Genomic DNA, 27,307 nt, shown 5'->3' with positions numbered 1-27,307 from the left:
AGATATCTTACACCAAGTATTAAAAAAGACAGAATGCTCTTTCCAATGTATTAAACAAAACACCATTTTCTGAATTTTTATAGTTCAAAATACTGTAGGGTAGGTTTTAGGTGAGGGTACATTTCTACTTTAGTTTTAAGGTGCTTTTTAAAATGTACAGACACATTAAGATCATATTATTATCAAAATAATAAACGAGTCACCTAGATTCAAGTTTCCCATACGTATTATCCTAAAAGATACAAGTATGTGGGTTCAATTTTGCTTTGAAGATATAGCCTCTATTTTTCAGGTTTTATTCTGAAATCTACATGCTCGAAAAGCAACACTAAAAATATAGTTACAAAAATGTAACTTTAATATAAAAAAATGAAGTTATAAAAGTATAACTTCAATTTTTAGAAAATTGGTTAAAATTTAAGTCTTTCTGAAAATATGAAATGACATAGCCAGAATACGCTCATAGAGTTATATATACGGCATATGTATATATAACACACATTCTGTGGGTTGGCAGGGTTCTGCAACTGGCATCGCATCCACCTAGCATCCCAACTAAACACATGAGACACACACACACATGCAAGCACACAAATGCACACACACACATCCCTGTGACCCAGAATACACAGGACATCCTTACAAAGTTAAGCTTCACATTCATTGCATTTGGTTAGCAGCCTCTAAAATTTTTATCTTTCCCTGTTTTCTAAATCATAATATTTTAAAGTCTGGGGGATGTCGGGTAGAATTTCATATAAAAATATGAATTTTAACAAATAGCTGACAAAAATATCTACCCGTTATCTCTGATGAATTGGCCATGTATATTAACAGTTATAATGATAAGAAAAGATGACATATGCTATCCATTATCTTTCCAAATTAAGCTTAACATTCTTTAGACTGTCAGTAGTTTCAGGAAACAAAACCACAACATCCTGATAAGATTTAATGGTTTAAATTTTAAAAAGATATTCATGCTCTTCTTTAAATGTTATTAAAAAAAATTATATACAGGACAAGAAGTAAAATACCTAAGGTATTTGATTTATCTTTTATAATTTTTACCAGCTAAATTTCTAAGTGATGCAAATTATTTTTCCAGTTTCTGTATTAATGTTTTAGAAAAAAACATCAAGATAATTATAACTGAAATATCAGATGTTTCAATGTTTAGCTAATCAAATTCTGGAGATACAAAACACTCAAGTTCTTTGTAAAAATATTAGAAATATATAAAGTAATTCATGTTCAATACAGGAACACCTTACTCTCATATGTAATTATTATATACTTATAACTAGAAATTTTCACATACCCACTATATCTTAATAAATACACAAGGGAGCTAAAAAGAAAATCAGGCAATTAATATTATTAGATGTATTTGATTTAAAGATAGAAAATTTCTCTAAGAACTGCACTCTGGATAGATAAAAGCTTACAAAAACGGCTCTAGAAGTCTATAAGATCCTGAATAAACGGGAAAAAGGGGGGGGGGGTAACCAGTAAGCCGAAATGAAGTACTTACAGAGTAAAAAGTACTCATTTCTATATTAAGTAGTTAAGTTTGGGTGTGCACCAAATGTCCATTAACAGTTAGATCCTGAAGGAAATTATAGACCCTCATTCTTCAGAAAAGGTCTACCGGTACTATGGTCAGATTAAAAAATACTGATCCAATATAACATTTCTCAAATCCTTAAAGATACTGGGAACTGTGCATACTAGGTTTTCTTTAAGAAAAAGAAATTATAAATTTTTAGAAAGCCAAAATGCAGGTATTTAGGAAAAATGACATAACAAATATAACTTGAAACAAGAGTTTCTGCTTTGAATGGTACGATTTATCAGCTCTAAGAAAATTTAAGACTAGTCATTTCACAATATATCAGGGGTGGGGAACGTTTGGCCCTGCCAAGGCAACCACAGGCAGGACTTGAGATTTGATAAATCTAGGAACTAATTTTGTATGGCCCTCAAATGATGTTATAAATATCCAAATGGCCCTTAGCAGAAAAAAGGTTCCCCACCCCTGCAATATATGTAGATCAAAGCACCATGCTGTATACCATAAACTTATACAGTGATGTATGTCAATTATTTCTCAATAAAACTGGAAAAAATGGTGGCTATAAAAATACTGTTTTTACATAATCACCTGGGGATTTAATTTACTTTAGGAAATTTACTTGGTGGGCTATTTTAGTGGAAATATAAAAGGTGCCTAGAAGTGCCCTGCCAGTGTCGCTCAGCGGTTGAGCTCAGCAGTTGGGCGCTGACCCAGGAACTAAGGTCACTGGTTCAATTCTGGGTCAGGGCACATACCCAGTTGCAGATGGATCCCCAGTAGGAAGCGCGCAGGAGGCAGCTGGTCGATGATGTTTCTCTCTAAACATCCCTCACCCTTCTTCCCTTACTCCCTTTCTCTAAAAAATCAATAAAAACATATTTTTAAAAAAATTTTTAAAGTGCCTAGAAGTGATTTAGTAGAAAGAGTAGTGAGTTCTCTTCCATACAATATATAAGAAAGTTGTTGAGCATATTCTAAGAGTTGTAATCACAAGGAGAAATAATTTTTTCTTTTCTTTTTATTGTATTTTATATGAGGTGATGTTAATTAAACTTATTGTGGTTATCATTTCACTATATGTAAGTCGTTTTTAAACCATCATGCTGCACATCCTAAACTTATACAACGATGTATGTCAATTATTTCTCAATAAAACTGGGGGAGGGGGGAACTATGACTTACTTTGTAAACTTAATGGACTTACATGTAAGTCCATGTAAAAACACATGACGTGGCTTCTTAAAACTTATCTTTTTGGATTTTTCTATTTTGAGAAAATTCTTAAATGGAAGGAAAACATGTCCACGAGTTACTCTTGAAATATATGTAACCAATCAAAAAGAAATTTCTCAACACTAAGGCTGAAATGAACTTTCCTTCTTCCTCTACCCCCCAACCCCCTGATTTGTCTGTCATATTATCTATCTTGCATACCACTTCTTTCTTTGCCATGAAAAATAATTTAAAAAGTGGGAGGATTTGGGCTTTCTAGAACTAGGCCCTCCAAAAAACCAATATACTAATATTTAAAGTTAAAGCAGTATGTGGAAATAATGACCAAGTAGATACTTTTAAGTTCTATAGTAATAAAAATTAGCCCATAAATTTTTCCAATAAGAGTAACTATGTCACATATTTAAGCTTCTCTTGTAGACTCTCTAGGGCTCACAGTTCTAAGTACCTAAACATTTTTCATAGAAGTACATTTACTTCATATCCCATGACTATACTGTGTAGAGTATTGAAATTGGGCCTGGGAGACTAAATGAGTAGGATACATAAAAGGTTACACAAAAATATGGCTACTAAATAATAATTTCTCATGATTTATGTAACAATATTTAATGTAGTCTCAATCATCATAGAGAAGAAAGATAGTAATTCTACCCTCAAATTCAGGCAATAGAAATCCCAAATATGATTTCTATTGCTTATTACATATTGTCTGTAGGTGTAATGCACACTCATTCACAAGGACTTTTCAAAATGTCATTAATTACCTATAATATCACCCACATACAGAATTAGGTAAGTTAGATGCAAAAAGGTTGGTTTCATTATAGGAAAAAGGGAAGTCCAAAAAGGTACATAATACACTAAGATATTTCTGCTGCATTACTGACATCAGTTTAGTGTGGCATATTGTTTTACGGGGAATGTAGATGATAATGTAATCATGCCCTAAATTAATGTATGTTCTACACTGGCCAAAAGGGAAAATGAACTAAAGCAATTAGAAGATAGAAAGGGATACAAAAAATAAGAAAAACAGACAGGCTAAAAAGGGAAGGAAAGAAGAAAACAAAGAGAAAGAGAAAAGGAAGGAAGGGGAGAGGAAAGGGGGAATAAGGGGAGAGAGAGCACTAGCAAGAGGGAACCCAACTATAATATACTACTGTTAATGCTTAGACTTCATATGACACAGTTCTCATCTGCTATCAAAGGTGCTTTCACATCTTTGGTTTTCATATGTGCAAACAAATCTCACAAATGCACCTAAATTATGAGCTATGACTATTACAGACATGCCCTTAGAAATCAAACATCAACAAGAAAAATTAGCCTAACAAAATGGAATAACACTATTTTATTTATCAGCAATACAACAGTTGTTGCGAAGAGTTTAATGTTTGCTTTTTACTATTCTAAATTTTTTCATTTGCAGAGTATCTTTAGTTATAAGTAAATGCCAAAGACTGACCAATTTTAAAAAAAGAAATAAATAAATTCTGAAGGAATAAACCTTACTGTTTTTTTTTTTAGTTTAAGAAAACAAATTTCATGTAAATATCGACTATTTTTATAGGCTTTATATTTTACAAACTATCTTCTAATATATTATCTTAATTTTACCTACAATCTTGACAGTTAACATGTCTATCTTTAATTATTTATTTAACTATTAGAAATTGTGTTTTATGCTTCAAAAAGTAGGGCAATTAAAATTGAACTTGATTTTTTTTTCAACAAAATAATGTTTCATAAATTGGCAGAAGTCATCATTAGTGACAAATTATTACATGAGTAACTCCAGTGACAAATTACTGAAAGTCTTAAAAATGTAAATACATTACAAGACAATGGTGGACATATGATTTCACATAAACAAAAAAATAGCTAATATGACTGTACCCAGCACCCTCTTTATAATACCATTCTTTTATGGTTGAGCATTTCAAATGTTATAAAGAGGAGTTATTTTTAACTTGAGGGAAGCTGTACGTCATTCTGTGGTGTTTTTAAACTACATATTTATAGGAGAGAGAGCCTTATAATGAGGGTGGAGAGTATTAAAAGCCACACTACACACACAATAGGCCATCATGCATTTTAACCCATTATTAAACTTACCCCTCTTTTGAGACTTCTGAAAGAAGGAATTCTGGGCTTCCCTGTTTTTATTTCATTCATACAATAATGCACGGGCTCAATGGAGAATGTGAGAAACTGGGACCCATTAGGAGTACTGGATGTGAATAAACTAGTAGGGGTTAAGGGTGGGGACTGTGGCTAATATGGAAATAAAGAAAGGAATCAATAAGCCAAATGTGCATAGCTTTTTTCTAAATGAAAATTCTATTTTTGGCAACATACTTTTCACAAAATATATCTCAAAGCTTTCTATAAAAATATTATAAGAAAGTTAACAGTTTTGTCAAAATTATCATTTTTAAAAGTCAAATTTACTTTTAAAAATGTACCATTTCATTTTATCATTTTACAAACTGCCAGATTAGAAATAGAGTATGCAAATTATGTTAGAGAGAGCAATGTGACCTAGATTTTAAAAAGTGTCTTCTGACTTCTAAAATATTATAGCACTACCTTAACTTAACCTGTAGCTGTCAGCGATAAAGACAGCAGCTACAGTTAAAGTTATCTATAATATGTAATGTTTATTAAAATAAAATATTAAAATGTTAAAACTGTAACTGGTTATTATCACAAATAGGCCAAAAAATATTCTGTAACATTTGTGGCTTTCTTCTCGGACTGTCTCTGTTTCATCCTATTGCACCTCGTTTTTCTTTAACTCCAGTATTCCTTGTTTATCTAAGCTCTCTTGGCTACTATGACCTGACTTAAAGACTCACCTCTCAACTTCTCAACTGGACAATATTATTAAATGCATGAATAAAGCTTGAGATAACTATAATTGTGATTTTACATATACAGGTATATTATAATGAGTTAAATTTTATCTACATTCATGTCAAAATCAGAAAACTGTATTAAAATAATGTATGCTTTAATAAACACAGACATGAGATTAAAAGTACATATCTATTCTACTAATACTATTATAATCACTAAATTGTTAAGAAAAGAGTAAGCATTCCCCTATTCCATTTGCTCATCTGCTGAGCTAGATTTATCTATCTAAAATAAACAGCACATCAAGAGACAGGTTCCAACAAGAAGAGTGAGATATTCTTAGTAAACTAGAGATTTTTTTTAAACTTCAAATAATCACAAACGTTGAGCCCTTCCCATTAAATATTCACATGGATGATAAAAAAAAATAACTTTATTAGTATGATCTAGACCTAATTTGACATTTAATATTTCTGTGGTCAATCATTCATTCCAATTGAGAACTGCAATTTTAGTGCTCATATAGTTAGATCATAATGTTTCCTTAGAAATTTTGACTGAACTATATATAAATGAAATTTCAAAAGCATATAATTTAAGAGATACTGAACAACTTATCAGTTTATTCATTATTCAGTGGTGGTCAAATGTTAAATCCAGAAATAATTTTTCCTATTAAGGTATAAAACTCTATGTTTCTAATAAGTGAAAGTTAATTAAACATTTATTTTCTATTAATAGTAAACCATTATCCATTCAATACCTACATTGATTTAAATGACACACTAAAACAAAATCATTAGCATAAAGGAACTTTATGACGTTTACCTTTGGCTTCTTTCCAAAGAGCCACAACTTGCCCTTGGCCTTTCCCACTGTGGTTTTGGCATCCACCTTCCCACTTTCCTGTTTGGATGCACTGATAGTCCCATCAGAAATGGTTCTATAAATATGCTGACTGTAATCCTCAAATGGAAAGTCTCCTGGAGGTTCAAATCCAGACTTGAAGGAGTCTACTACCATTTGAGAGTCCTATACACAAGGAACATGTTTTAAAAACCATTCCATTTGTTCATAATACCACATTAGCTTTCAAAGCTTGAATCCATTACAGAAAACAAGAAATAAAAATTTAAAGAAATAATTCTACAGTTATCATTTAAGGGTTAAAGTAAATAATTTCTTCCTGTGTATTTGCAACAAACCCTATTTAAATCCCAATAGAAAAAAAACCCCGCCAATTTACAAACAAATTACTACTTTATTAATCTGTAATATTCATGAATGTTTTCATTCCACAGCTTTAACCCACTGAAATTCATCTGAGGACTAGTTAGATGATAAGAAAGGTCTGAATGACAAAAGGAATATAGGAAGATATTATCCCCAAGTAGAAATTGTAAGAAGTTTCAAAGGAAAAAGGCCTTTTGCTTTGGGATGTCTAAAAAGAAGTTGACCTTTGGAATAGATAAAAGGGCATCTAATCATAAAAGAAAGTAAGAGACAAGTAGAAAAGTTTTCATTCATCCAATGGGGAAAGGATAAATAAAATATATTAAATACATAATCAGGAATGTTAATAGAGCAATGGAAAAAAGAGCTCACAAACAGTACTGAGCGCAGAAAGCCACTGTGAAAACATAAAGTTCAGTGCTATTTAACTAAAATTTTAAAACTCACATAAGTATTTATAATGTTTTTGGACATACATACTCTATCCGAATATTTTAATAACACCTTAAACTCATTTTTTCAAACAGAATACTTTAACCCTATAAACTCCTCCCCACCCCTAACCACCTCTCCTCTTTTATTCCCTATTTCTGTTAATAGTGCATTTTGCCTGTCATGTGGTCAAAAGTCATTCTTAAGTGAAGCCTTAATTTTATCACTAATGCCACCCCCACCAATCATTTGCTAAAGGGTAAGAGTGAGAGAGGAGGGACCTAGCTATATTTGTAACTTGGATCCAGCCATGCCAAAATACAAATGTACCTTTGAATTCCCACTTTAAAAACCCCCAAATCCTCTTTTCTTTAAAATTACAGTCAGAATTCTAATTGTTACAGGAAGGATTCTCACTAATATAATACCAACTTTTTGGTCACTCAATCAACATTTACTGAAAAGTGACTCTGCTAGACCTTAATCAAGATATAATATGATTAGACATATTTCCTCAAGGGGAGCAGGACTATGCTGTTCCTTCCACCTTCCACTCACAATGCCCTCCTTCCTTCTTTTTCATGGGCCACCATTCCATATCCATGCTTCAAATCCAGTTCAAGTGCCAACTCTTGTTAAAAGCAACTTTTACAATTCTAGATCATCTGAGCATTTCTTACTCTAAACTTTAACTAGACTAACAGTTTAATACTGTTTGTAACATGGTCACATCTTAATTACACTCTTGCAGTATAACTGAAAAATTAGTGGAGGCAGGAGATGGAAAGGTTAGAACTCTTCTTTGAAACAATTAGAATTTTAGTATTTATAATGGCCCTTAGAGCAAAAAGGAGTCCAATCTATTGTCAGGCTTTCTCCTACAGAATTTAATTTAGAATCAAGTGCTTATCAGTTTCTTCACTCCTTTTCCAATTCATTTCACTAACTTAAGCCACACACCTAAACCAAATACATTTATTCAAATATAATTATATAGCACTTACTCTTCTTTCATCAACTGATTTTGCTGCAAGAATCATTCCTTCCAAACATTTTGAAATGATAGGAATAACTTTGCGTTCTGAGTCTGCAAATCCTCTGTAACACTCGCTGAGTTTAACAGTCCTTCGTTCATCCATTTCTTGTAGTTGCTAATAATCAGGAATTTTTAAAATAGAAAAATGAAAACTTTTTTTTATTCTGAAACAACCCCCCCAAAAAAAATTTAAGTTCTACCCTAATAGTTATACTGTTGTTAATGCCTTTTAACAAGTGCTATAGACTTATAATACTTAAAACTTGAGTCCTGTTAAATAGCAAAAGAAAATAAAAACCAGGTAACAGTTTTTCAAACCATCTCAAGAGCCCCCCTATAGCCTACCCACTCCTTGACTCATAGTATCTCCACCTTTCTTTCATTATTCAGACAGAGCAGTTGTTGCTGTTAATACTTCCAGGAAAAGTTTTTTTTGAAGACAGAATTTTGATGCTTCTTTTTTCCTTTTTAAGCAATTAGCCTATAACATACACAAGTCTGAAATTTCTAAGCCCTTAAACTAGTTCAGAATACTTTGGTAAGATCTGGCTGGACCAAGGATCCACAGTTGACTGCATACCAACAGGTACCCAGATCTAACACAGTCTATAGCTCAGTGTTGTCACTCTGAGGGTTGGGGACACAAGGGGTACAACAGAAAGCCACAGGTCAAAGTGGTACATATGTGGAATCCCCACAATTCAAAAATTCATCGGCACATGCCACCAAGAATTATACTGGTACACATGAAGCTAAACAACTTAAAGACAGTTTTTGGCACTTCCTGTTTCCCAACACTGACTGACCTTTCTCCTAGGAAGCAGCTACACTGATCAAATCCCCAAACTCCAATAGCCTTCATATAACTTTTCCTCTTTAATTACGTCCAAAAGTCTGGGAATTTATTTTGAGACCTGCAATTTCACAAAAGAACTGTCCCCACTGTCACAAAATGGCCAGACTGCTCCATAGCAAGCTCTAAACAAAAGGATAAAGCCTCAAAACACAAACAGGAGTTGATCTCCAAATTAAGATCTCCCAAGAATATAAGGCTTAGCTGGTAAACCTAGAAAAGCACCACAGAGTGAGGATTGGTAGGACAGACACCTGGATTAAATGACCGAAATCTGATACCCACTCTAGTCTAGCACCTCTCACTATGCTTCACTTGTACGTCTAACTTGCCTTACAAAGAAAACAAAGTACATTTGGGCTGACACTCTCCCTACATAAGTTCTGCTCTCCTAGATAGGACTTTTTTCAACAATGTTTCAATAAATCGCTTTTCCCTAATTTGTCTTCTTTGTAGAATAGGCAGTAACATAATTTAACCTTTGTGGAAATTCTGTGATCTTTACCTGAGGGTGTTTGGCAGCTGCCATCATCAAGTGATGACAGATGGGATTTAAAAGCAAGCTCATGCCTAAATTACATTTATGATCTGGCATCTAGGAAGACACGCAGGCAAAAATCTGGCTAGCAAACACATTTTATAAGATTTGTTTCTGCCACCTGGACTAATGCCAGTGACTCTGGAATGGTGTCACAAAGCTACATCCCAATTCTAGGTGAGCAGATTACAATATACAATTCCAATGAATTCCCCCTATGTTGTAATACTTAAAAATACAGCATATTAAATTTTATCTAGAAAATGTCATTGTTTTAGTGGACTGTATATTACACTAATAATAAAGCTATAGGAAAATTAGTGATTTCAAAGTTAGAAAAAATTTCGTTTTCAAAACTATAATCATAAATCTTATCACCAATATTGATGACTAGTGAATCTAGAAACATTCTGATTGATGCCTGAAATGCAAGTTTTACATTTAAAGAGTAACTTGTCCAACACTAAAACTAGATTAATTTCATATATTTAAATTTTACCTTGTAAATCTGAGGAATCACTACGTAGAAATGTTTGTGTTGTTCTCCATTAAAGTTTTGTAACTGTGCAGCATATTCATTTTTATTTTCATCAGCCATATGCGTCCGAAGATTCAACTGCTGTTTAGCCTAGAGGCAAATTGGTCCAAATTATTACCAACAAGAGCAACAAAATCACTGCCACCTGGACTAATGCCAATGATTCTGGTAGAGTGTCAAAAGGCCACATCCCAATTCTAGGTGAGAAGATTACAATATACAATTCCAATGAGCTGAGAGCTAACACAGTTTTCTAAAAGTTATATTAAAATTAGATTTTTCTCTACTGATATCATTTAAAATTTAAGGAGATATTTGCAGATCCTATAGCCAGAGCAGCCTCCCTATGGCAAATATTCCCTTTCTTTCAGTGCAATAGTACTTCCCCTTGCAATAATCCATTCAAATCAAGTTTCTCCTTACCTAATTGAAATTGTTAAAAAAAATTTTCAATAAATATTTGAAAACATTATGGCTTGAAACAGTAAGCTTTTAATCAAAAGAGAAAAATAGCATCAGGAATATTTTAAAAGTTAAAAAGTTAGTAGTAAAACATTTCTTTAAATGTGATACACTTGGAACTAACTCAGTAAAACCAAAATGATAAAATGGTGATTTTGGACAAGGTAATTGTTAACAATGATTTTTTCATCTCTATACAAAACTGCAGGCACTTTAAGGAATGCTTATTTAGAATATAGTTCTGTTCATTTCCAGCTCTTGTAGAAATATTTTTCAGCCCGGCCGGGCGTGGCTCAGCGGTTGAGCGTCGACCTAGGATCCAGGTGATCGGGGTTCGATTCCTGGTCAGGGCTCATGCCCAGGTTGTGGGCTCGATCAATGACTCTCTCATCATTGATGTGACTCTCTCATCATTGATGTTTCTCTCTCTCTCTCTTGCTCTCTTTCTCTCTCTCTCTTTTCCTCTCTCTGAAATCAATAAAGATATATTTTAAAAATAAAAGTAAATAAAAAATAATACGAACAGTACAAAGAGATATACATTCTCATACCACACCATATATGAAAAGACATGTGGATTTCATTTAACTATAAACTCAGTAGGAGTCAATCCAAACAATGTGGTTGCCCAAAAAGTTGATATACATTTAGGCTATAATTAACATAAATGTAGTGTTCAAAACAAAGGGGGTAATCAAACTCAGGACTGATCTGACCACATCTGGGTTATTACATCCAACTTGAGCTAACATAATTAAGTGGGATATTCATGAATTAAGAGTATCCAAAGGAAAGCAGTCATAATGAAAGATAACTTGAAGCTATTTCACATGTGGAATAATTGAAGAAACACAACAATTCATCCTGGGATAGAGAATTTGTTACAAATATCTAAAAAGCTATTGTAAGAAAAAATAAATTTCATATTTTTTGGTACCTCAAAGAAACTAAAACTGAACAGCAGACAAGTGAGGTCAATAATGAAATGTTAAAGTTAAAAAAAAAAATTGAACAGACTATCTGAAGATTATTATTTCCAATGACAAGGAATTTCATTAGAGGCAGAAGTCATTAAAAATAGGGTAGACAAGATATAAACATTACAAGTTATATTAGAAGAACTTTAAGGTAATTATAGCCTGGAATTTATGTATTTTTAGGGGCTTTTAAAATGTAAAGAAAATGGAAGGCAGAAAATAAATTATAGTCGACCCTTGAACAACACAGGTTTGAACTGCACAGGTCCACTTACATGTGAATTTTTAAGAAATAAATACTGCAAATGTATTTTCTCTTCCCAATGATTTTCTTAATAACATTTTCTCAATAACATTTTCATTTCTCTAACTTACTTTATTATAAGAATACAGTATACAGTACATATAACACACAAAATATTTGTTATTGGTAAGGCTTCCAGTCAACAGCAGGCTATCAGTAATTAAATTCTGGGGGAGTTGAAAGTTATATGTGGATTTTTGACAGTGCAGGGGTTGGCGCCCCTAATCCTGAGTTGTTCAAGGATCAACTGTATTCTTTTCTACTTTTTCGTGTTCTGTTCCTGTAGGAATTATAAAATCCTAAGGAGAAAATATATTAATGGTGGGCCTTTGTATATACAAAAATGCAAAGTAAGGTTCATCTATATTTGAAAATCCCAACACTTCAGCAGTATCACTTTGTCAAATGTTCTAAGATAAAGAGCATATAGCAGGGGAGAAAGAAAAGCAGCAGCAGTTAGTTACAGGGATGATCCTGCCAATCATTACGTTACAGAATATCTGGCCCAGAATCAGTTAGTAAGTGACAAGAGAGGGTTCCATTTTCCAACATTAATGAATGAGTGCATAAACAAACAAACAGCCCTGACCGGGAATCGAACCCCGATCACCTGGATCCTAGGTCTATGCTCAACCACTGAACCATGCCCAGCCGGGAGCATCTGACAGTTTTATTGTGTTTTCCTTCTGTAAAATTGGGGAAGCACACTACATAACCCCCATCTGCATACCCCATAAACACACCTTAGACCTCATCATATTCTGGAATAGGTCAGAAGCTCATTTCCAGTAGCAGTTAGGATTTCCCTATGCATTCTGAATGCAGTTAAGATATTGCAATAAAATAAACACATATTAATTACTTTCTCAGACCAGTATGTATAATTTAAAGTATGTAAATATTTGTATATTTTAGATTTAGATACAGTGTATCCCTTGGGAAAACTCTAATACCAATACCAATACTACAACTACTTCCCATATGCAAGTAATAATATTTTGATATCAAAATCAGTTTGGATTATTTCTTACCTTTTCAACATCTGCCTTGGTTGCATTAGTATCATTATCCAATCTTTCGTAACTCTGTTGTGCCTTTTCTGCCTCTCTACATTCTCTTTCAAATTTCCTTTTACTCTGTGAAAATAATCAAAATATCACACTGAGAAATAAAATTAGATTCATCTCATTAAAAAAACAAAACAAACTTTAAAATGTTGCCACTGTATACTGTGTAGAATTGCACACTAGGAGTAAAATTTGCCCAAATTAGAAAATTAATTTTACTATTATAATCAATCTGGGTTCCTTAAATATCAAACATTATAGATTGTGGGGGAGAAAAAAAATCACAGGCATGGCTGAGTTAATACTATATACCTCATCTCTTCTCAGTAAGAAAAAAATCATATGTATTTTACAATTTTTAATTACACGCTCATCTTCAGTTTGGTATTTTTTGCTTGTTTTGTATGTTTGATTACCTGGTTTGGTTTCGGTGTTTGCTTGTTCTTATTTTTATTTTTTTGGTGGGATCCCAATGGAACTTAGATGTGGAAATGTCCCTCCAAAGTGGGGTTTTTTCCTTTCTCTTTTTTTAATTTATTTTATTGTTGAAAGTACTACAGATGTCTCCCATGTTCTCCTCTTTACTCCCCTCCCCCCACCTCCCACCCCTCCCAAAGTATTTTTACGTTGTTTCTTCCAAGTGTCCCAGGAAATGCCATCAGACCAGAACCAGGCTCTGTTAAATTTTTGTATTGAATTCAAACTTCCTTTGACTTTGTAAAAGCTATTCACAACTGAGCCATATGATAAATACCGTATTTCCTTTCCTTTGTACTTCTTTAAATCCTGTAGCTTCTTTTTTTAAATTTGTTCAGTTTTGATACACTTTTCTCTTATTCAATCCTTGTTTCCCCAGTTCTTAAATCTTTCCTCAGTTAATTCAAACAGAATCAGAATTCTATCAATTTTATTTTCCTGATGAAATCTCTCTCAGTGTTTTGACCTGCTAAAATTTGGACAGGTTACCAAACTAGGCCTACCGCACAGCTATAACCTAGGGATTTCCCTTCACCATTATCCTGGGGATTCCTTTCATCTCTCCTTGATTTGAATCTCCTATTTCCAAGTTCCAAGCCTTCTTCCCTTTCTTGGTTCACTTCCTTATTGTGCTGAAACACATTCAGCAGTAGCCTGCTAAAAGAAGGTTTGCGGGAGATGACTTTTTAAGTCTCCAAGGCTGAAAAGGCCTTTAATATTATTTTTAATTGATAAAATTTGTCTGGGAATGAACTAGAGTAGGAAATTGTCTTCCTTCATTCAGAAATGTAAAAAGTACTACTCCACTCTTTTTTAGCTTTCTGATCCTTTGTATGAAATCTGTTTTATTCTTCCTCTCTGGAGACTGGTAGGATCTTTTCTCTCTCATAACTGTTCTGAAATTTCATGAAGATAATGTCTTGTGAGGCGCCACTGTGCTGGGCACCTGGAAAATCCTTTTCATCTAGAAACTCATGTCTTTCTGTTCTGGGGAAGTTTTCTTGAATTATTATTTTCTTTCTGTTTTCTATATTTTCTTTTCTTTTTTAGGATGCTTATTATTTTGAAAATGAACCTACAGGATGAATCCTATTTTCTTATATTTTCTCTAATATTTTCAATTTGTCATTTTGCTCTACTTTCTGAGAGATTTCTTCAATTTCATTGCTTCAAGTAGGTTTTTTCATTTCTGTTATTAAGTTATTTTATGTTCTTAATGCCTTTTGAAATAGTATCATTCATATTTCATGGGTGTAATATCTATTCTCTTTGAGAATATTAATATTAGTTTTAGGTGTCTTGCTTATTTACTTTGTTTTTTAATTCCTACACTGTTTCAAAGTTGCTTTTCTTGGTCTTTGGTGTTTACATTAGATGTTTTCTTTAAATGTCTGGGGATCCTTGCCTATCTGCTCTTACTTAAAAAGCCAACTGAAAGCTCTACAGGCAGAGCTTGTGGATCACGGTCTTTCCTTAGGATGACATGGCCAGGCAGTTTTCTTGAAGAAATCCTGGTATCCATATCTGTAATGCTTTTCTCTCAAGCTGGTCAGAATCCCCAGACAAGACTCTTCCAGTTTCTTGCCTGGCAAATATATGCCTTACTACCTATATTCTAAGAACCGCTCAGAAGAAAGCAGAAGATGTCAACATTTTCTATTTATCTACCCCCCCCCCCCCCTTCCTTATTAGAATCAGTTTCTAAGTCAATTTCTTGTCTCAGGGACTATGAAACTATATGGATAGTGCAAATTTTAATTCCAAACCTCCAAAGTACAAGGTCAAAAGGTTTAAATTTCTCACAAGATACCCGTGTGCCTCCTTTGATCTTCAGACAAAGACAGGTTTCTCTGATGTTTCCTTTGGCCAGTGGGAAACAGATTTAGTCCTTCAAAGTTTCAAACATTATACAGGAGTTTCCGTTCCAGCTCTCCACAAAATACAGAGCTAAAATCTAATCTGTTCCTGTGTGAGAATTAAAACCCAAGTCCTTACCAAGGACTTACCCATACCCCAACACCTCTGCCCCCATTTTTCAAATGCCACTGTATCACTTCATACGCCTATTGCTCTGGCTTTTAGTTTACCCTTGTTTCTAGCAGTTAGAGATTTAAAATAAGCTCTGCTAGGAACTTAAAAAACAATAAAAATACTTTAGCTATTATATCTAGGTATCTGTAGCCAAAGGCTTCTCAGTTAGCTCAGTTTACAATATACCTAGAACCAGACATACCTATAATTTATATCAAATAAATATGCTCAGAAATGTTCTTTAAATGCACTTGCTATTTTAATTAGTATGAGCCATCAAATGGAATACTTACAATTTATTTAAAGCATATAAATATATCTGAATATGAATATATAGAATGTCACTTTTCTGTGAAGATTAAATTTCCACATTTAATTCTCTGAAACTCAGTTCAGAGCTGTGTTTTCAAATTGAGTAGCTAGTCTAGCCAGTGTTGCTCAGTGGTTAAATTTCACCCTATGAACCAGGAGGTCACAGTTCAATTCCTGGTCAGGGCACATGCCTCAGTTGTGGGCTCAGTCCCCAATAAGGGATGTGCAGGAGGCAGCCGAACACTGACTCTCTCATCATTAATGTTTCTAGCTCTCTCTCTTTCTCTCCCTTCCTCTCTCTGAAATCAATAAAAACATTTTTTAAAAATATTGAGTAGCTATAGGCTACTAATCTTGGTGCAATTTGAGGCTACTTATATATAAAAGTATTTTTATATTAAGTGTCTTATTATTTGTGAAAAAAAATCTACCTAATAATTTCCTTGCAACAGCAAAAGAATCACTAGTACAATATTTAACATATTCCTTCCCTGAGAAATACTGTATCTTTACACAATATGCAAATACACTCCAGAAAAGATCATCCAGTCTTCTCCTTTGTGTGGCAAACTAATCAACAGCCACTTCTACCGCTCCATCCTTTCTTAGAAGAGCCCACCTCCCAGTATAGAGACTAAAAAAATAGCTGATACAGTACTTGCTGTACCAGCTTTCCCACAGCTGGGGTAAGGTCAAGTAATCTAATCCTGTCAAAGGCACCCATAAGGAAGTCTACTGGAGGTTTTCTGGGAAAGTCTTCCTTCCCTGACAAGAAGGGATAGTTGGAAAAGGTATGTTCCCTTTTTAATGCTTCTGCACGCAGCTGAATGAGGATGTGGTACTTGGCTGCTTAAATCAACTGCTGACTATAGAGGACAAGCCTCAGGAAAAAAGACAACATGGTCAAGATGGCAAAGCGAACAGAAAGGAGAGAGAGGCAGCCTTTGTGGCATCACTGAGTCACTGACAACTCTGAAACTGCTGCACTTTTGAGCACTCTTCTTGTAAACATGTATAAGCTGTTACTTGGAGCTGCCTAAGCGGGTAGACCTAGCATCTCCAATGCTTCTATCTTCTTAATCTGATCATTCCATCAAGATCTTCACTCACTAGTCTCTTATGCTCTAGAATTTAAGTGTCCTGCTGCCTATTTTGTTTATCTTGGGGTTAATAACTATATTTTAAATGTGTGTGTTTTCAATCTTCAATACTCTGTATCTAATTCAACCTGTCTCTCCCAGTTTTTTAAATCTCCTTCATTATTTCAAACATGTTAGGAATTTTATAACTGCATTTTCTAAATCAAGCAGGAAGACGTGGAACCTGCACACATTTCTACATAATACACAGAAAATTATACCTGTCTGCCTCCCTCACGAGACTGCAGGCTCCACGGAAAGAAGAACCATGTCACATATACTTTTGTACCCCCAGGACCCGCTACATGTCAAGGATGCCTTCAATAAACATGAATTGAGCTGCACTCACCTTTATTTCATGGTATTGTTAATGCATTAAAGAAATCTCTCCTACATTTTTTGATGCTTCTTTCTTATTACCCCTATAACTTTTGCTTAATAATTGCCAATTATTCTAAAGGCAAGTCAGCACATATTAACAGGAATGATTTGAGCCAACATTTGTTTTTAAAGGGATCCATTACTCATAAGCGTAGGAGTATTTTTTGTGCAAATGAAAACACAAACACTCACTCACAAGCACTCATCGGGTGTCAGATACCAAGGATGCTAGGCAATTTAAAATTTAACAAATGTAAACACTCCCTAAAAGTCTTGCTGAAACCAATTAAAGGGAAGATGAAAACAAAAATAAAGACAGACTACAGTATTAGTATACCTAAAAATTCTCAATTAGCACTGATGATTAGAATCTTACATCAATGAGTTACACAGAAAATTTTTGAAATTTTATGACACATTTTTAAAAAGGAAAAAGGCTCAAAATAGTGCACATATGCATGTGGTTGTTTTTTCCAACAACCACAAACTAAATTGATTAATTTAACATGAAAAACTCCCTCCAACATAACTTTCAAGGAATACACAGTGTCCATCATAAAAACATGCAGGTATAGAGTAAACTGTTTCAGCACTAAAGACAAATTAAAAAAAAAAAATTTAAAAGAGCAAACTGCTTGCTAATCTGAGATTCAAAAAGAATACTAATCTTATACTACAGAACATTTGAGAGAGCATTTTAGTCAAGGAGAAAGGAGACAACAGCGTTCCATGTAGACTCCTTGTTTTCAAATGACTGTGTGCCAGAACATTTTTTTAAAAACCACATTAGCAAGTACCCTTAGACAGTTTTTTAAGAAAACAATTACTATGCTCTTATAATTTTGCCCTACCTACAGAGTATTCTATTTCCTACAACGAGATGGTCTATGACCAGCAGCCTAGTACAAGAACATTTACATTATTACAGAATCACTGAATTGGAAGAAACATTTCATATAATTTAGTCCACTCTTCATTTTTCATATGCTAAAAATGAAGTCAACAAAAATCCGGTGATAAGTAAATGACAGAACTAGAATCTAGGTCTTCTCAGTCTCAGTCAAATGGTCATCTAAGATATATCACTGATATATCTTATCACTTATTATTATCACTTATTAGTATAAGTAATCCTTATTACTTCTATCCTCTATCAATATTTTATAGTAACTACTGTAAAGACAAAAAGAATTTTCCTAAATGTTTACAATTACCTGAATATTATAGAGATGGTACAAGTATAGGATCACACAGGGGAAAAAATGACAAAATGATCTCACATTCTCTATAACAATGTCAAATTGTTGAGAAATATTAAACTCAAGTAGAAATATTAAACTCAAGTGAAACATAAGGAAATTCAGGGCTAAATAAGTCTACAAAATTTTATGAAACACTGTAACTCACATTATCCATCTGTTTCCAGCACATGTCAAGATACTGTTGAGCTTTCCGTCCCTCTTGAAGATGCTGAAGATCATAATAACCAAAAACACAAACAGAACAAATAAAAATTATATTTAAATAAAGTCTCAAAAAGGCTTTTCACTTTATTTTTTTCAAGATACTAATTATATAACTATCAAAATTTAATAAGAAATTTTAGTAAAACAAAACTCTCTAAAATACATTTTATAGAATATTATTGAGTATTTTAAATATATCTTTTAAAGACATAATTTCTAAGAAAATAAATGACTGTCTTGAACAGGGGTTGATAAACGTTTTCTATAAAGGATAACATAAATTAGGATTTGCAAGCCATATGGTCTGCTGTTACAAATATTTAACTCTTCAACTCTGTGATGTGATGCAAAACCAGTAAAAGGCAAAACATAAAGGATTAAGTGTAGGTCTCTTCCAAAAAAACTTTATCTACAAGCACTGAAATTTGAATTTCATATAATTTTCATGTCATAAAATACTATTTTTTTCTTTTCAATTATCTGAAGATGTAAAAACCAGTCTTAGCATGTGAGAACCAGGAACAAAAACAGGCAGTAGGCTGGATTTAGGTTATACAGTTTACCAAACCTTAGTCCTGAATCCAAAAGGATCACTAATTAACAAGAGTATCTTGAGATGATTTTAGTTAGAAGAACTACAGTGAAATAGAAAACCAATTTATACTGAATACACATTATTTTAAAGAGCAAAGTATTTTATTTGTGAAAATATTTCATATACTATTATTACTGGATAAAAACAATAATTACCATTTTTCTTTCAGTTTTCAGATCATGAGCATATCTCATTAATTCACCATAAACTCTCTGTGCCATTTCTTCTGCTACTACTTCTCGCTGTCCTGCATAGTCGTTTAACTCGTTCAGGATGTTAAAAAAGGCTACACATGAAGTAAACCTGACAAAAACATATTTAAAAATGGTGAAATTTTTAATTTTCATTACAAATGTTTTTTGTGAGGTATGGATTGAGCCTGACACTTGACAAATTTTAGCATATTCAACCTAAATCTTAGCTACTAGCTCTAAATTAACTTTATATGGAAGGAATCCCGCATAAAGTTCAAGTTGTACATGTTTGTATATCTTCATGTAGTCTTAATTTATACATAAAGGGATATTTGGGGTCAAAAATAATAAGAATACTACCTGCAGGTTCTTTTGGCATACTGGAATATCTTAAGTTGCCAATTGACTGGCCTGAGCTTGGGAATGAACTTGGTTGGATTCCTAGGCTTGGCAGCTGAACCTGTTGCAGAGATGATGCGCTGCCAATCACACCCCTCAAACGCATCTGGATGGCTGATCTACAAAACTTTGCTATCAGCTCTGGACACAGGTGCCTATACGCCTGCCCACATCCTGAATGGAAGTGACGTACCATTATGGTTGGCATCAAAGGTGGGTAAGAAGGGGCAAAAATAAAGGTAAAAAAATGTGTGTGGAGGGAAGGAGAGAAACAAAGAGAAACAATGTATTAAAATGTACAGATCGACTTTGAATATACTGCCTAAATACACTTACAGCTGAAGGCGAACAGCTAGGACAGGACTGCATTAATACTAAATCTGAAAATCCTAACAACTGACAATTATACACAAAGTTGTTTAAGTCAAGTCTCTTTTTGTTTCTGCATTTTACAGCCATCCACATATCCCTGTTTAAGACTTCCAAAAGCTCAGAGGCAATTACCCTCCTTTTCATTATCCCTTTAAACCAGTCTACCAAACTGTTTTACTACCTGTAAGAGCAAAAGCAAGAAGCTGAAAACTACAAAATAAATATGGAAAAAATACTCTTTTCTTCTAGAGACTAAATTCCTCAAGTGGGGTTCTAGTCTACATCTTACTTAGAAATCCACACATCAACTATTCTAGAAAATTATTCAAGTTTCAATATTAAAGTATTCATTCTTTCATAAACATTGATTTAAAATAAACTCTAAAAAAACCTTAATGAAAAGCTAACAGAGGGACTGGGGATGAGGGTGGGGTGGGGTAGAATGGGGAGAAAAAGGGACATCTGTAATATTCTGAATAAAAAGAAAGCTAACAACATAATATTTACCAAATAAAAATGTGTTTTTAAATTTTTAATATGTAATAATAAACAGGTATATAATTTACCTTGGTTCTTCATCTTTGGAGGAACGTTTGGGACAGTATTTCTTAACCAAATTTCTACAGGAAAAAGATTTTTAAAAATTTATAAGAAATATTGTTGTTGGAATTGAAATATTCTGAATGTTTCCAATTTCACTGAAGAATTTAATGATATAAAACGACTAAGAACAACATGATTTCTACTATCATTAACATAATATATGATCGTTACTTGAGTTTTTAAAAAATACCAACACTTGTAGAAAGAAATGTTATTTCTGTGTTTATATGAGTATAATCATAACAATTTGGCTGATTATGCTATCAGATAAAAAAAGTACTCTTCCCCCCCCCAACCCCCTGCTTAGAAGAGGAACACACCTGCACTGCAGGCAGAGAGGGAAGAAAGGGGGGAAAAAGAAAGATAGAAAATTACCCCTGCCTTCCTAACAAAGTTGTCCAGAATTATATATACACAGCATATTCAAGTGAATATAACCCTCACATTCACAAAAATTGGTAATCATCCTATACTTTATCAAGTTCCTCCTACTATAAGGTGTTCAAGTACTATAGATTCTGTTTCTTAATTGACTCTTTAACTTTTTGTGATAATTTTTATAATAAAAGGGGAAAAGTTTTACACAAGGAGCAGCCTCTTCTTCACACTTTTTTATTGCTTTGGATACAGATGTGTGAGGACAGGATGACTGAAGCTAATGTAACATCTTCCACTCATGAATGGGAAGACCAAGAAATTCATAAGAATGCTCTGACATTCTCTAAGCTCTAGAATCCCATTTCCAAACTTCTTCTTGTATGACAGGACTCTTACTTTAAGCTGAATGTTCCTGTAGAACAGCTAAATAAAAATATACAATAGAAAAATATAGCAAAAACTGAAACTCTGAAGAAATTTCTAGGATCAAGATATAGATGTGTGACAAAAAAATAAAAATTTTTAAAAAGCTACTGTTGACCCTGAGAATGAATGTACCTGTTAAAAAGAAGGACTCCTGCCCTAGCCAGTTTGGCTCAGTGGTTAGAGCTTCAGCCTACTGACTGAAAGATCCTGGGTCCGATTCCATCCAAGAGCACACACCTCAGTTACAGGCTTGATCCCTAGCCCTGGTCGGGGCATGCATGGGATGCAACCAATCGATGAGTCTCTTTCACATTGCTGTTTCTTTCTCTCTCTCTGTCTGTCTCTCCCTTCCACTCTCTCTGAAAAGCAATGGAAAAAGTATCCTCCAGTGAGGATTAAAAAAAATAATTTAAAAAATTGAATAAATGTAATTTTGGGGCATCTCCAAAGATTACAGTATTATTTATATATACAATATGTGTGATATTCAGCATACCATACTACTGAATTTACATTTAAATCATTGGTTTTAATCTTTTTTATCCATTCTAGTTTTGCCATATTTATTTTTGGTTTTAGTTAAAATTGTAAAATAGTCCAAAGAATTTCTTAAAACTTAAGATCACTTTTATTAAAACTACATTTTTACAGTTAAATAATGGAGTATAAGATATCTCAAAAAATTTTAAAGGCTGAAAATCATTTCTATACATTTTCAACCTATCAAAATTTAAGGGTCTCTGAGTTCTAATTACTATTTAACAGATGATCAATATCGTATTTATTTGTAAAATGGGATGCAAATCACACTACTATCTGTATCTTCTGGCAGAAGGGTAGTATTAGACACCTAAGACTAGGTATTACCCCTTTTCTAAAGCCCTCCCTATACCTAACAGTTAACAGGCTTACGAATTGCCAGATTAGTACAAATGGCCCTATTTATGGGCCTCAGTTAAATGATCCAGAGATAGAAAACAATCTAGCTGGGCCAAAGAGTTCTCTTCCAGGAATTTTTAAATCTTTGGACCCAATACAGCTTTGAGGCCACTATGAAAGCTGAATCCGAGACATAAATCTGGCATTGTTGGTGACTGTGTTTTCTGCCATATGGAGAAAGCCAGTCTGCACTGAAAAAAATAAAGCCAACCCACCAGAGCCAAAAGAAAAAAGAAAAAGACAACAACAAAGGGCTCTGGCTGTGTTTCAGACACTGACTTTTTTCCCTGTGACCCAGCTGCATCAGGCCTTCCAGCAGCTTGACTATTCAACTTCTTAAGCTCAAATAAAAATATCAAATCCATTAAAAAAAAAAAAAAATCAACAAATAAACTTTTCCTGTTAATAAATTTCCCATTTTATCTAAACTAGCTCAAATTGGGTTTTCCATCACTTAGAGCCATGTATCTTTTCTCATATAAGTGGAAAATTAAATGTAAAAGATATCCACACACAGGCACCACTCCTGCTCACAGCCTCTGTGCCTTGCTCCACTCTCAACATGGCAAAAATGTCCAACCCTACAGAGACCAAGAGGTACACTGAGTCTCTGCTTGCTGTTTTCCACAACTATGCTGAGAAGGTTGGTAATGGCCACAAACTCTCCAAGACTGAGTTCCTAACCTTCATGAATACAGAACTGGTTGCCTTCACAAGAAACCAGGACCTGTATCTTTGACATCATGATGATAAAACTGGGTCTCAACTCGGAATCACACCTCGATCTCCTGGATCATAGATTGATGCTCAACTGAGCCATGCTCCAAGATTTTCTTGATCTCACTAGCAGTATGGTGGAATCTGCCATGACTCCTTTACCCATTCCCAGTGGTATATTTGAGGGGCTCTTGGAGCCAACAATCATGAAAAAAATGATTGATATCACTAATCAGTAGAGATAAATGAAAATCAGGACCACAATGAGATTTCTTACACCAATTAGGATGGCTACTATAAAAATAGATAAAAAACAGAAAATAACAAGTGTGAGTAGAGAGATAGAAAAATTGAAACTCTTGTACATTACTGGTAGTAATGTAAAATAGTTCAGCCACTGCAGAAAACAGTATATAATTCTTCCAAAAAATAACACAGAATTATGATCTAGCAATTCCTCTTCTAGGTATATACCCAAAAAATTGAAAACACAGACTCAAACACATATTTATATGCTCATGTTCACAGCATCATTATTCACAATAGCCAAAAGGCAAAAACCCCCCAAATGTCCATCAACAGATGAATAAACAAAAAGTGTCATATAGATACAACAGAATAAAAAGGAAGGAAATTCTGACACATGCCCAACATGGATAAACTCTTACAACATTACGGTTAGTGAAAGAAGCCAGTCAAAATAATAATAATAATAATAATAATAATAATAATAATAATAATAATAACTACAACAATGATAACAATACTGTATGATTTCATTTATGAGATACACAGAGCAGACAAGTTCATAAAAACAGAAAGCAGAGACCCAGCCAGCCTGGCTCAGTGGTTGAGCATCGACCTAGGATCCAGGAGAACGAGGTTCAATTCCCAGTCAGGGCACATGCCCAGATTGCAGGCTTAATCCCCAGCAGGAGGTTGCAGGAGGCAGCCGATCAATGACTCTCTCATCACTGATGTTTCTCACTCTCTCCCCCTCTCTCCCTTCCGCTCTCTGAAATCAATAAAGGCATATCAAAAAAAGATTTTTTTAAATTTAAAAACAAAACGAAAAACACAAACAGAAAGCAGAATTGCTGGGGGCTGAAGGAAGAGGAAAATGGGAAGTTGTTATTTAATAGGTACAAAGTTTCAGTTTTTCAAGATGATTAAGTTCTGGAGATTGGCTGCATAACAGTATTAATATACTTAACATGGCTGAAATGTACACTTAAAAATTTAATGTTGGGTACACACTACCACAATTTTTTAAAATTGTTTTTTAAAAAGGAATTGCTACAAGTGATATTAGAACAAATTCTGAATATTTTTGTTTTTTAAAGGGACATGTTTCATCCTCAATTACTGTACTTATACTAGTGGCAGATGCTGAAATAGACAGATGACAAGAAGAAATAAGAGGACTTAAATGTTTATGCCTGAGAGAACTAGAAGAAAACCAAACAAGATTCTATGGACATGAAGGTAAACAAAGTTAATATCTATTCTCATTTCTTAAATGCCAGTTCCCAGTTATGCTTTATCTTTAGCATGTCAAAAGGTACAATGTACCTAAAATGTAAATGGGATGATGATGCATGTACGGCATCAGCTTTCTAGTCTATACCCAAAGAATATATGGGACAATTCATTTGCTACTTTAGTATGTGACAGGCATAACAATGTGGTTTCTAGGCAACTGCAGATCTTTCAGAAGAATATTTTCAGGTATGTTCAAGGAAACAGAGAAATTTTGTTCTGCAAATCGATAACTTCTATTTTCCTTCTAAATATTAGATTTTTAAAGAGAACCATATAATACCTTCATAGTCCTAGGTCCAAATAAGCAGCTACATCTGTCTGATTTGCCTATATTTTATATACATATAAGATGATGAAACAAAAATTTACCTCATTTTGCTAACTGCTACACAATTCGAATGGCTACAAAAAATAAATAATTTGGGAATAAAATCATTCAAAGCATTATAAAAGAGGTAAGAAATTAACTAGGTTATTTATACAGCCAACACCATTTAACAACCAAATTACTTTTTTAGCTGCTTAAACAACATAGTCTTTAAGTCCTTTTCATTGGAAAGCTGGCTATCAAAATATTTAACACAACTGGTTAGAAGTTATTTTCTTTCTTAAGAGCTTTATGTTTGTCCGGCCAGTGCGGCTCAGTTGGTTGAGTGTCCTCCCATGCACCAAGAGGTCACTGGTTAGATTCCTGGTCAGGGCACATGCCTGGGTTGTGGGCTTGATCGCCCAGTAGGGGACGTGCAGGAGGCAGCCAATCAATATTTCTCTCTCTCAACAATGTTTCTCTCTCTTCTCTCCCTCTCTCTTCCTCTCTACAAACAAACGAACAAACAATAAAAATATATATATATTTTTAAAAGAGCTTTATGTTTTACTTGTTAGGTTCTGCTTCATCATTTAACCTATATACAAAAATCAGGAATAGGCTTTGCAATTCTTGTTAAGGTGACAGGTTTGAGTCACCTTTACTAGTAAAGTGGTAGAGTTCACTGGTTGAATTATTCCACAAGTTTACTGTTGGATGCTACTACAAGGCAAGTACTGTACTCTACAATCTTAAAAATACCATGGCAACAAAGATCATCAAATTCCTGTGAAAATGAAATGAGACAGCTGCATATATAAACTGAACACGCAAAACCCAGTTGTAGATTAGTAGTTTAGTGCATAATTAACTGGGGGGGTTAGGGGGGATTTCAGGTCTTTTTAGGTATAAAAGAATGAAATGAGAAGAAAAAAAAGATTAAATATTCTGAAAACTATGTGAAGTCCAATCTAAACATATCATTAAAATACAGTTATATGACAGTAAAGAAAGCTTCTCTAGTTTCCATGCTGTTTCCTCTTCTCTGATAAATCAAGAGAAAATACCTAATTGAGTTAGAAGAATATTAAAGGCAAGAATCAGAGAGAAGTAAAGTAACTTTAGGTTATTCCTAACTCCAATTTAGAACAGGTTATAGGAATAATAAAAGTAAAAGGTATTTGTCTTAAATTCTCATAACTAAAAATTGAACACTTTCTAAATGAGACTTTAAAAACACCCAGAAGTATTCTTAATGTCTCTTAAGAAGAAAATTAAGATAACTGGGGCTCTTAAAAGGTTCATTTTTACCTTCCCTCATGAGAAAAACATTTTCTTAAAAGGAAGGGCTTCTAAATTATTAACCATTTTTTATCTGTTCTTATCTTTATGGAAAAAATACAACTAGACCTAAATTTATGATTAACATAATTTATATTTTAATCAAATTTCTAAAATTATTACATTATAAACAGATGTGTTAGTTGGAAAGAGTATGTTATTAGGTGTTTAGATAACTTCTTTCCTGTAGTAAAATACTTTAAAGACCTAAAAATGTCTCTGTGATACTAGACACCGGTGATAGGAAAAAATTTTCTTGAGTACAGAATTATTGATTGTTCCTATGCTGAGAAGCAGGATAATGTAATAATAGCAAGAGCCCAGACTCTGTAGCCAGATTTGAATCTAGCCAGCTCTATCTTCACCTCTCTATAACTCAGTTTCCTAATATATAAAACAATACTGACAGACATCGAACTAAAAAGTTTTGGCACAGCAAAGCAAATCATCAACCAAATGAAAAAATGAACTACTGATTGGAGAAGATATTCACCAATGATATATCTGGTAAGAGAATAATACCTAAAATTTGCAAAGAACTCATACAACTCCACACCAAAAACAAAAACAAAACACA

At 33.6% G+C, this 27,307-nt stretch overlaps 1 protein-coding gene across 3 annotated transcripts in view; it reads right to left on the bottom strand.

Annotated features, from left to right (window-relative positions):
• Positions 1-27,307, bottom strand: part of FNBP1L (formin binding protein 1 like) — an 88,116-nt gene that overhangs the window by 15,109 nt on the left and 45,700 nt on the right. For all 3 annotated transcript variants that reach the window (XM_087820600.1, XM_087820598.1, XM_087820599.1), the window contains exons 3-9: positions 21,044-21,097; positions 19,668-19,815; positions 18,859-18,921; positions 13,076-13,180; positions 10,263-10,391; positions 8,341-8,487; positions 6,500-6,703 (exon numbers count right to left, since the gene is read on the bottom strand). In XM_087820600.1, the coding sequence (XP_087676726.1) occupies positions 6,500-6,703; positions 8,341-8,487; positions 10,263-10,391; positions 13,076-13,180; positions 18,859-18,921; positions 19,668-19,815; positions 21,044-21,097 (850 nt within the window). The remainder of the gene's footprint in view (positions 1-6,499; positions 6,704-8,340; positions 8,488-10,262; positions 10,392-13,075; positions 13,181-18,858; positions 18,922-19,667; positions 19,816-21,043; positions 21,098-27,307) is intronic.

This window comes from Miniopterus natalensis, chromosome 9 (genome assembly GCF_054644295.1).
Source record: "Miniopterus natalensis isolate mMinNat1 chromosome 9, mMinNat1.hap1, whole genome shotgun sequence".
Classification (NCBI taxonomy): Eukaryota; Metazoa; Chordata; class Mammalia; order Chiroptera; family Miniopteridae; genus Miniopterus; species Miniopterus natalensis.
This window is presented reverse-complemented; position numbering and strand designations above follow the sequence as displayed.